A 12,455-nucleotide genomic window follows, 5' to 3' on the forward strand; every position below is an offset into this window, starting at 1 on the left:
TTTGGCTCCTCCCACTTCTTCCAAACTAAAGGTGTAGCTATGGACACCCGTATGGGTCCTAGCTATGCCTGTCTTTTTGTTGGCTTTGTGGAACAATCTATGTTCCACACCTATTCTGGTATCTGTCCCCCACTTTTCCTTCGCTACATCGACGACTGCATTGGCGCTGCTTCCTGCACGCATGCTGAGCTTGTTGACTTCATTAACTTTGCCTCCAACTTTCACCCTGCCCTCAAGTTTTCCTGGTCGATTTCCGACACCTCCCTCCCCTTTCTGGATCTTTCTGTCTCTATCTCTGGAGACAGCTTATCTACTGATGTCTACTATAAGCCTACTGGCTCTCACAGCTATCTGGACTATTCCTCTTCTCACCGTCTCTTGCAAAAATGCCATCCCCTTCTCGCAATTCCTCCGTCTCCGCCGCATCTGCTCTCAGGATGAGGCTTTTCATTCCAGGACGAGGGAGATGTCTTCCTTTTTTAAAGAAAGGGGCTTCCCTTCCTCCACCATTAACTCTGCTCTCAAACGCATCTCCCCTATTTCACGCACACCTGCTGTCACTCCATCCTCCCGTCAACCCACTGGGAATAGGGTTCCCCTGGTCCTCACCTACCACCCCACTAGCCTCCAGGTCCAACATATTATTCTCCGTAACTACCGCCACCTCCAATGGGATCCCACCACTAAGCACACTTCCTCCCTTACCACCATTCAGGGCCCCAGACAGTCCTTCCAGGTGAGGCGACACTTCACCTGTGAGTCGGCTGGGGTGATATATTGCGTCCAGTGCTCCCGATGTGGCCTTCTATATATTGGCGAGACCCAACGCAGACTGGGAGATCGTTTTGCTGAACACCTATGCTCTGTCCGCCAGAGAAAGCAGGATCTCCCAGTGGCCACACGTTTTAATTCCACGTCCCATTCCCATTCTGATATGTCTATCCACGGCCTCCTCTACTGTAAAGATGAAGTCACACTCAGATTGGAGGAACAACACCTTATATTCCGTCTGGGTAGCCTCCAACCTGATGGCATGAACATTGACTTCTCAAACTTCCGTCAATGTCCTAGCTCCCCCTCGTACCCCATCCGTTATTTATTTATATTCTTTCTCTCTCTCCTTTTTCTCCCTCTGTCCCTCTGCCTATACCCCTTGCCCATCCTCTGGGTTTCCTCCCCTCCCCCTTTTCCTTCTCCCTGGGCCTCCTGTCCCGTGATCCTCTCATATCTCTTTTGCCAATCACCTGTCCAGCTCTTGGCTCCATCCCTCCCCCTCCTGTCTTCTCCTATCATTTTGGATCTCCCCCTCCCACCTTCAAATCTTTTACTAGCTCTTCCTTCCGTTAGTCCTGACAAAGGGTCTCGGCCCGAAAGGTCGACTGCACCTCTTCCTAGAGATGCCTGGCCTGCTGCGTTCACCAGCAAATTTGATGTGTGTTACTGTTACAGCCAGCTGCTTCAAAAAGAGCAGTGTGAGTTGCCTCAGTGACTATCACAACTACTTGATGAAATGCTTTGAGAGCTTTGTCATGGGTAGAATTAACTGCTGCCCAAGGATCTGGACCCACAACAAGTCTACAGCAGTTAGAAAACTCATCGATTCTACATTTAAAATTGGAGCACTTGGACAATAGCAATACAAACATTGCTACTGTTTAACAATTAAAGCTTGGATGTTCAAAACCATCATTCACTCAGTTCTAACCAACAAGCTTCAAAACCTGGGCTTCTGTATCTCCCCCTGCAACTGGATCCTTGGCTTCCTCATTGAGAGACAGTCAATGTCGATTGATAACATATCCTACTCGCCGACAATCAACACACGCGCATCTCAATGATGTGTGCTTAGTCCACTGCTCTACTCTCTGTATGGATATGCAGAACTCAGACACCATCTATAAATTCACTGATAACACCACTGCTGGCAGAAACTCAGATGGTGACGAGCTACTTGAGCTGCTGGGTATTTCCAGCATTTTCTCTTTTTATTTCAGATTTCTGACGTTTCTTGCTTTCTGATTAGAAACCACAAAGTAGGAGACTCCTCTTCCTGGGTACCACATGCACATAAAAGATGCTAGTGAACTACTTATTCAAGTGAGCACAGTGCAAAAGAAGCAAAAGTACTAAAGTATTTTGCAGAGCATGTGCTCAGCCATTGCTTTTATGCCAGCTGTTTGATGGATTTATTATCTGCAACTCCAAAAGACCCAAAGTCACCACACATTACAATACTTCAACATGCAAATACTCTAATAAACTGAGGATCCTCAATTAAATCACACTGACATCCAAGTCTCCAAATCTGAGGGGTATTAATATATGGGCCTCGAGGAGGGAATCTGTTCAGAAAGAATTGCAGACATATAAAAATCAAATCTCTGAAAATGATAGTGGAAATGGGAACTAGAGAGCAAAAAATGCCAGTAAGGAAAATCAGGGAGAAAGATGTGGACCGCATGGTATCAAGTTTAATTTAGCATCACAATCAGCCAAAAGGCCTGCTCCTTTGGTATAGATTTCTATATCATCAGTATTATGGAAAAACATTCCAAAAGTTTTTCATCAAACTAATAACAATTTATCTGAATAGCTCTAGCAAGAAGAAATACAACTCTTGAGCAGGAAGGAGAGACACACTACCTTGTAAATGAGATGCAGGATTTTGGGGTAAAAAGATATAATTACATTAATTTGTTCTGCAATTAAGTTTAAGTGACAGGGTAAAGATTTAATAGGAATGAGGAGCAACGTTCTTTTTATTACATACCAAGGATGGTATCAATGTGGAATGAGCTGCCAGAGGAAGTGGATAAGGCAGCTGCAAGGATTGGAAAGGTTTAGATCATTGGTGAAATGCTGGTAAATGGGACCAACATGCATGGGGCAGCACGGATGGAATGGGCCAGCTAGACTGAACCTGCTGTCATCAGAGAGGTGGTACAGGTTCCTGAACAGTTATTATCCCTCAAGCATTAGGCTCCTGAACTACTGTGGATAACTTCACTCACCTCAATACTGAACGAATTCCATAACCTCTGGATTCAATTTCAAGACCTTTACAACTCATGTTCTCAATATTATTTATTGCTCATGTATATTTTTAATTCTTTGCATTTGTACAATTTGTTGTCTTTTGCCTATTGGTTGTTTGTCCATCTTTGTCCATTTTTCATTGATTCTGGTGTTTCTTTGCTCACAAGAAAATGAATCCCATTTGGTGACATACACGTACTTTAATAATAAATTTATTTGATTTCTTAGTTTGAAGGGTCTATTTCCGTGCTTTGAAATATGAAATCATTAACTTTATACACTAAACATCATCAACACCATGATCATTATTACTTACGTTTTCCAGCTTTGGACTTTTCCCTTTCCAGCTCTGAAAATGTTCTTTGGATTTCTTGGATCTCTTTTTCAGTCCAGTTGCATAAATATCTGACCTGGGACACAGCACCTACATTAACAAAGCAGTAACAACTTCATTAGCAGCAATGCAATAATGGCAAAAGGATGCTGTTCAACCCTCAGAATAAGAATTTGATAACGGTGTCCTACTGTTACTAGTCTTGAGATGACAAATTTATCAGATCTCAGAAATGTGATGTTAAACCAGTGAGTTTTGAAGATGTGGATCTATGGCAACTCAGGACCAAACTCTAACTCTAAAGCTCTGGTGCTTGCTGGCATGGAAGCTTTATGCTAGACACTCAGAATATTGTGCCTGGGCAAAAGGTTTATGTGCATTGTATACACAACACAATGCATTAATTTTAAATAGAATTTAAAGTGTTCCAATTTTTTTCCATGCTGGTGCCAGATGGGATGGCTTGAGCATCTCAGAAACTGCTGATTTCCTGGGATTTTCATGTACAACAGTCTCTAGAGTTTATGGAGAATAGTGCAAAAAACAGAAAATAACCATTGAGACGCAAACACGTCTCATTGAGCAACAGTTCTGTGGGTGAAAACACACTGCTAATGAGAAAAGCAAAAGCAAAATCACCAGACAGGTTTCAAGCTGAAGAAGGTGTTATAACAGTGGTGTGCAGAATCCCATTTCTGAACACACAGCACATCCAACCTTGAAGTGGATGGGCTACAGCAGCAAAAGACCATAAACATACACTCAATGTTAGTTACAGTAGGTACTTGGACGCTACTGAGTAATTCTGAGAGCAGAGCATCATTAAACCTGATTTATCCATTCTCCACTCAAGTAGAGCCAGTTAACAGACAATTCCCCATACTATTTAGATCAGCTTAATACTCATTTACAAAATTTGACACGTGATGCTTAATGCCAATAGGACACCAAGGAGCTGTGAATGATGGAAATAAAAGCCAGAAAAACTACTGCAGAAGTTTGCTAACAATGAGATTCAGCACAAGATTGAAGGATGAAGAATGGAATTAAGGTCAGGCAGAAGTCTGGAAATAATGGATTTGGATGAGAAGGATGAGGCACATGTTAAAAATAAGATTAAGAACAGAGATCACTGCTCTCTACAGTGGTTGGACACCAAAGAAAGTTTACCAATTTGGACTGCACAAATTTTAAGTGGCTCCAGATTTCTTAACAGCCGTGGTATTCTGGAGTGGATATGAGATTCACTGCCCTAAGCAAACACATTAAGAGCTCTGGTAAAGAGACATCAATGGGCAACAAAGGGTAACCGTTCCAATGACCAGAGTTAAGACTTGTTAAGGAGTTATCTGCAGTTATCAGATCAATTAGACTCAACCCAGGATATTACTGCACTAGTCCCTCTGGGTAGGCCCAGCAATCTTTTGCACCTCCCAAATCCACAATCTTCACCAAAAATGGAGGACGAGAGCAGCAGACATATGGGTACACCACTATTCTTTATTTGAAAATGTACTTCAGTTTTTCATTCTGCAAATTGCTACCCAATAGCATTAAATGCTTTGACCAGAAATGGTTCAAGGCAGCAACTTATCACTTCATAGGCAATTGGGCAAAATAACAATAATAAATACTGGCCTCACAATTGACACAGATCCTGAAATGTCAATAAAACAAATTGCCGTTTCAGAGATATTCAGGTATTAAAATACTTAATAAAGAACATGAATAGAATACTCTCCACTCCTTACTTCATAAAGGGAGCAGGTAGAGTTGGTCAGAAATATTTTAGCTGCACTTTCTTTCCAATTCTCAGCATCTTCAAACAAGGACTCAAGTTGAGGAAGTGGATCCAGCTGTATTGGGAATACACGGCCTCGTGACACAAGTTCCACCAGGGTTTCAAACGGGGGAGGTTGGTCAGAACTCTAGAAATAAAAGATACAAAGGAAAGAAAATAATGATCCTGCATAGACTGATATGGTTAAAAAGTGAACTTGCAAAATTTATTAATTCTCAAAGGTGGGACTGAATGCAAACATTTTACATTTTAGTGGCTAATATCCAGCTGTTACTGAAAAGTACATGTCAAAAATTTAAAAGATATTGTAATAAATTAACTCATACAGTGGTGTTAGAAAGTTTGTGAATCCTGTAGAATTTTCACTATCTCTGCATAAATATGACCTAAAATGTGATCAGATCTTTATGCAAGTTCTAAAACTAGATAGAGAACCCAATTAAATAACTAACATAGAAAATATTATACTTGGATCATTTTTCTCAATAAATAAATGAACAATACTATATGTCTAGGTTGGGAAAAAGTATTAACCTTTGCTTTCAGTAAGTGATGTGATCCTCTTGTACATTAATAACTTCAACCAAACATTTTTGGTAACTGTTGATCAGTCTTGTGCATCAGCTTGGAGGAATTTTAGGCCATTCCTCCTTGCAAAACTGCTTCAAGTCTGGGACGTGGGTTGACTTCCTTGCATGAGCTGCTTGCTTCAGGTCCTACCACAACACTCAGGACTTTGATTCGGCCATTACAAACCACGAATTTTCTTCTTTTTAAACCATTGTGTTGTTGATTTACTTTTGTCTTTCCAATCATTGCCTTGTTGCATTATCCAACTTCTATTAAGCTTCCCTGATATTCTCCTGAAAAATGTCTTGATACAATTTTGAATTAATTGTTCCCTCAATGATTGCAAGCTGTCCAGCCCTGAGGCAGCAAAATAGCTCCAAACCACAATGCTCCTTCTACCATGCTTCACAGTTGAGATGAGGTTTTGGTGATGGTGTGCAGTGCCCTTTTCCCTGCAAATGTAGTGGCGTGCTTTTCTGCCAAAAAGTTCAACTTCTGTCTCATCTGTCCACAAAACATAGTCCATGAAGCATTGTAGAACATCCAGGTGCTCTTTTGCAAACTTGAGCACTTTTTTTTTTGGGAGCAGTGGTTTCCTCTGTGGTGTCCCTCCATGAACATCAATCTTGTTCAGTATTCTTCTTATAGTGGACACGTGAACAGACTTTAGAAAGTTCTAGAGATTTCGGCATGTCTTTTGCTGTTACCCTTGGGTTCTATTTCACCTTCTTCAGCATTGCATATTGTGTGCTTGGTGTGATCTTTGCAGGATGCCCATTTCTAGGGAGAGGAGCAACAGTACAGTTCCCTCCATTTGCAGACAATTTCTTATTGTGGACTGATGAACACAGATCTTCAGAAATGCTTTTGTAGCCTTTTCTAGCTTGATGCATCTCTACAGTTCTTCTTCTAAAGTTCTCTAAAAGCTATTTTGATCGAAGCATCATGCACATAAAGAGATCTTTCTTGAGAAGAGCAGGCTGTCAGTAACCTGACTTTGTCTTTTTTATAGGGCAGGGCACCTCTACAATCTACACCTCCAATCTCATCTCGTTGATTGGAACACCCAACTCCAAATAGCTTTTGTAAAAGGCATTACCCCAAACGTTCACATACTTTTCCCAACAAATACATGTAATATTGGCAAACACAAGGAATTCTGCAGATGCTGGAAATTCAAGCAACACACAAAGTTGCTGGTGAACACAGCAGGCCAGGCAGCATCTCTAGGAAGAGGTACAGTCGACGTTTCGGGATGAAGGGTCTCGGCCCAAAATGTCGACTGTACCTCTCCCTAGAGATGCCTGGCCTGCTGTGTTCACCAGCAACTTTGATGTGTGTTACATGTAATATTGGATCATTTTTCTCAATAAACAAGTATATTGTTTATATAAACCTGTCAAGCTTGAAGATATCTGGCTATTCTCCTCTGATCTCTCACTGAGAAGGCATTTTCACCCACAGAACTGCCGTTCGTTGGATTTTTTTTTGTTCACACCATTTTCGGTAAATTCTAAAGTGACGTTTCTGTGTAATTTATTTAATTGGGCTCTCTTTATCTAGTTTTAGGATGTGCGTGATCACATTTTAGGTCACACTTATGCAGAAATAGAGAAAATTATACAAGGTTCACAAACTTTCTAGCACCACTGTAGGCAGCCTCACCTCCATATTAGAGAATCAAATTTTATTGTGCATTCAACAGGAATTCTGCAGATGCTGGAAATTCAAGCAACACACATCAAAGTTGCTGGTGAACGCAGCAGGCCAAGCAGCATCTGTAGGAAGAGGTGCAGTCGACGTTTCAGGCGTTAGTCCTGACGAAAGGTCTCAGCCTGAAACGTCGACTGCATCTCTTCCTACAGATGCTGCTTGGCCTGCTGCGTTCACCAGCAACTTTGATGTGTGTTGTTTATTGTGCATTAATAGCTTCCAGTGGCATGAATCAAAATAATTCACTGATACCAAAATAGAGGAGCTATTGAATACACCATTCATCTTTAACAATGGATTTTTACTGGAGCTTTGATGATTTATTCCCCAACTATATTTCATTAATTGTACTAGTAGAGATTGATATAAATGCTCTCTTCTGTGCTTAAATAAAAATCCATCATTTACTGTACATAATAAAATGGCCACTAAGTGTATGTTTGAGATCTTCTGCTGATGTAGTCCACCCACTTCAAGGTTCAATATGTTGTATGTTCAGAAATGCTCTTCTGCACACCACTTTTAAATGCATGTTTATTTGAGTTATGTCACCTTCCAGTCAAGCTTGAAGATATCTGGCTATTCTCCTCTGATCTCTCACTGAGAAGGCATTTTCACCGACAGAACTGCTGTTCGTTTGATTTTTATTTTGTTCTCCGCACCATTTCCTGTAAACTCTAAAGACTGTTGTGCAAGAGCATCCAAAGAGATCAGCTGTTTCTGAGATACTCAAATCACCCTACCTGGCACCAACAATCATTCCACAGTGGAAGTCACTTGGATCACATTTCTTCCCCATTCTGATGTTTGGTCTAAACAACATCATAACCTCTTGACCATGACTGCATGCTTTTATGCGTTGAGTTGCTGCCATATGTTAGGCTGATTAGGTATTTGCATTGATGAGGTATACATCTAATAAAGTGTGCACTGAGTCTGTATTTACTGTACGTGACTACAAGTTCTGCTTTTTGTTCCTTGATTCCTGAGAAACAGTGTTTCATTTAGCTGTATACAAGTGTTTGGTTGAATGACAATGAACTTGAACTAGGTACGCCTTAGCAATCATATCAACTTGCATAGCAACTGAGGAATTTATGGATATTTGATGACAGCCTGATCTGCTAGTCATGTCCCATGAACTTGCTATTAACATGTCAAAAAAAAAATCACATTCCGCATTTAACTTCATTTGATCTGATCTCCCACTGCTCTATCGATCCCTATCAGCATCTTAAAACTGCTCTTTTTATTTCCCTTACCAATTCTGACATCAATTTACAATGTTAACCGAGTAACACACACAAAAGCTGGAAGAACTCAGCAGGTCAGAAAGCATCTATAGAAACGAACAGTTGACGTTTCAGGCTGAGACCCTTAACTAAGACGAATGGAAGGAGAATAAAAAGGCTGAGGGATGGGAAGGAGGTCAAGCTAGAAGGTGTTAGTGAGACGAAGGGAATGGGATAGGTAAAGTGCTGGAGAAGGAATCTGTTCGAGAGGGGAGAGGACAATGGAGAAAGGGAAGAAGGAGTGGCAGAGACAGGTGAGGAGTTAACTGAGTTTTTCCTTTCAAGATATTGCCTACAGTATTCCAATAGAAAAATCCTATTCCAAAACCACTACTTAGCTAACTTCTAAGTTCTGTCAGAGTAGCTCTTTGTGGCTCAAATACTCCTATTGCATTCCTTGACCGGCTATTTTACTCTTTTCATTGAAAACAGACAGATGTCTCTGGAATTGTATCAAAAGGAATGTCAGAAACATTAAAATATTGTTCTATCATACAATCAATAATAAATGAACGCTTTATATTCTAGGTAGGTACATTGAGATGGGATTAAGAACAGAAACATAAGTGCACTGTTCAGTATAAATTGTACTAATCTATATTTGTCATTATAGGAATTTACAGATTGAGAAACAAACCAATTTTTAAAATTCATTAAGTAGGCACCTAGTTTCGATTGGAACTACATGATCCACAAATTCCAATCAGAGGACAAAATATGTTGGCACTAGGACTTAACCAACATTAGATTTCGCTGTGGATCATAATGAAGCCAGTTGTATAAACTCAAATGGAGTATTCCCATTCTTCAGTATAGTTATTACAATGCGGAATATAAAATTTCCCATTTTCATATACAACTGTAGCTAGAAATTTGTTAACTTTTATATCTCCATTAATAGCCAATGATTAACTATAGTCATGGATCCACCCTGCAGGGCATAAAGTTTATATGTACACATTTCTTTTGATAGGAGATAACATTTTTCAGTTTGGTATAAATAACCTGAAAAGTCTCCACTTCCTGAAGCCAGATTCCAGCCTTCTTTACAGCCTCCTTCAATGCAATGCCACTGGGAATATAAGCAGGAATTATTTCCACTTCTTCCAAGGCAGCGGATAGAGTTGTCAAAGAGTATGGTGGCCTGTAGGAACCAAAAACACTTGAAGAATCCATACCCTGCATTTATTCTGGCAAAGTCACCCATTTCAATCTTGATGTTTTCAAAAATCAGAATTGAAATCAAATTAATTGGTAACAGTCAGTTCATCTGATGCTCTTAATTATTCACATTAGAGGGCATCCAGGAAATCAGAGTATCCCTACAAGGAAATGGCGCTATCTTATTTATATTGAGGACCAGAATATTTTGCTACTTACGCACTACCAGCTGTGCGTAAATGTGTATTTTTGCACTGCAGCTAGATAATGTTCAAGAAAAGCTCTTCAGCTCAGCACTGTTTTCTGGCATGGTCTCTTCTTAGGAATCAGCTTCCCAAGGAACTTCCCAAATGGATAGCAGTCGAATTCATCCCTTCCCATTACATTTATCTACCAGCTATCCAATTTGTTTGGTATAGACATAACCAAACAAACTGTTGGGCAAGGACATGTCTGAAGAATTGACAAGTGGATCGGTCTCTACACTTCCCAACCAGGAAAGCTTCAAAATAGGGAATTGGTGTCAAAATAAAATGCTCAAAATTATTTAAACTTGGCAAGATAAGGTGTCAAATTTTACATTCACTACTTACCAGATCAATTTTCTAGAACCTTTACTCAATTTTCAATGGCCTTTACTCTGCATTCTTACAATTCAGTTCACCATTTAATCCAGGAGTTCCCAACCTCTTAATGCCATGATCAATAGCATTAAGCAAGGGGTCTATTGTCCCCAGGTTGGGAACCACAAAATTAACTAATTATCTATTGAAGAACAATGACTTGTTTCCACCGCAACTGTAGACAGCACACCTAGTGTGTATAAAGTGTTCCCTTATGTCATTAATTCCCTTCTGTTTTATACCTCAAGTCATCAATCCCTCCACGACAGGAGGGTTTGAGACTCCAACCATTCACTCTGTTCAGAGCTCTCTTCATCTTACACACATTTTTCACATCTACACTTAGCCATTACTCCTCTAAAGAAAGTGGTCTCATTGTCTAATTTATTCTTGCAACTGTAGTTCCACCTACCATTCCACATAGAGGGCAATACCTACATTCAATGGGTTGCCAAATGGAATGGTAAAAATACAGTATTTAAAAGACAAGGAAATAGGAAGGGGTGAGAGGGATATCAGCCAATGGGCCTAGTTCAAAAGGTACATGGGTCAGCATGGAAGAGTTGGGCTGAAATGCCTGTTTCCTTGCTGTATGACTAACTAAAATGCACCACCTTACACTTCTGCCTTAAATGATGTGTGCACTGTGTCTGCCCATTAGCTAAGCCAAGTACAACTGCTATTAACTTTACAGCAATTTTCAGTATTAGAGACAATAAGTAGGAACGTTGGGTGACAAGTAACCAATACTACTTAGCATCGACACACCATTCAGCATAGCCATACTACTGAATTCCAGAGGTGAATTTAGTATGAATGCACTTGATAGGAAGCCCTAATGAAACTAATCATTGGCAGAGAGTGGTGGGGGTATGGGGGTGGAGGGAGGAACTCAGTAGGTCAAACAGGGGACTAAACTGTCAATGTTTTGGGCCAAGAACGCCCCCATCAGAACTGGAAAGGAAGGGGAAAAAAGCCAGAATAAGAAGGGTGGGGGAAGGAAAGAAGTACAAACCGGAAGGCGATGGGTGAAATGAGGCGAATGGGAAGGTGAGTGAATGGGGAAGGGTGATGAAGTGAGAAGCTCTGTCAATGACTGAAGTAATACAAGGAGGAAGATGACCTCACCTGCCTTAGTATCCTTTCTCAGTTGCAGGCAACAGCTGCTCCTCTTCACCCCCCCCCCCCAAGTCTAACCAGCTTCTGCTGAATCAATTATTTTCCTTATGCCACAAGGTCAAAATAGGTAAACTTACTGACAATTTAGCATGCTCTGTTGCCTTAAACTATTGGTTTCCATTCAGAGCAGTGAACTACTTACCCAGAGACTGAATTCCAGCACAGCAGCTGGGGTCTTAACGTAGCAGTAAACAAAGGAAGTTGGATTTAAAAAGCTAAAATCAAATGATGGCAACATTAAATCTAACATACTGCTTTTAAAACCCATCAGGTTCTCAAAAATCATTGGAAAATGAAATATCTTACTAACCCAATCTAGGCTTGATACAACTACAGTGCATCAGTTTGGTTTGAGTCTTGACAGGCTGCTGAAATAGTTTAGGAAACACTCAGTTCAAGGGAGCATTATGAACCTATAATTATATTTTGTCTCAGTGACATCTACATGCTGTAAACTGTATTGGGCAATTCCTCACGGAATTCAGTAAGGCTTGACAAGCGTTCAGACTTGCTCTTCTATTGGAAAGTAACAGCTACAGTAGATAACTGCCATACTGTGAAGATATATCATTGGAAAATGAGAGTCTGGCTAACAACTCATAACATTCAATCTAATCCCAAAGCCATCCAATATTCTAAAACTTATCTGGATCAGCCTCATATTGTGATGTGATAGTCAGTAAGAGGTCTGTTACTTTGTGTTGCAAGATTCATCTGGCAATGTTTTTCCACTGATCTATCTTCTG

General features: G+C 40.4%; 1 protein-coding gene across 1 annotated transcript in view; it reads right to left on the minus strand.

The window, feature by feature from the left end:
* kdm5ba (lysine demethylase 5Ba) overlaps positions 1-12,455 on the minus strand; it is a 156,384-nt gene that overhangs the window by 37,302 nt on the left and 106,627 nt on the right. Inside the window, exons 20-22 of the mRNA XM_063065669.1 lie at positions 9,752-9,890; positions 5,122-5,298; positions 3,353-3,460 (exon numbers count right to left, since the gene is read on the minus strand). Coding sequence (XP_062921739.1) covers positions 3,353-3,460; positions 5,122-5,298; positions 9,752-9,890 — 424 coding nt within the window. The remainder of the gene's footprint in view (positions 1-3,352; positions 3,461-5,121; positions 5,299-9,751; positions 9,891-12,455) is intronic.

The sequence above is a fragment of the Mobula hypostoma genome, chromosome 13, assembly GCF_963921235.1.
Source record: "Mobula hypostoma chromosome 13, sMobHyp1.1, whole genome shotgun sequence".
Classification (NCBI taxonomy): Eukaryota; Metazoa; Chordata; class Chondrichthyes; order Myliobatiformes; family Myliobatidae; genus Mobula; species Mobula hypostoma.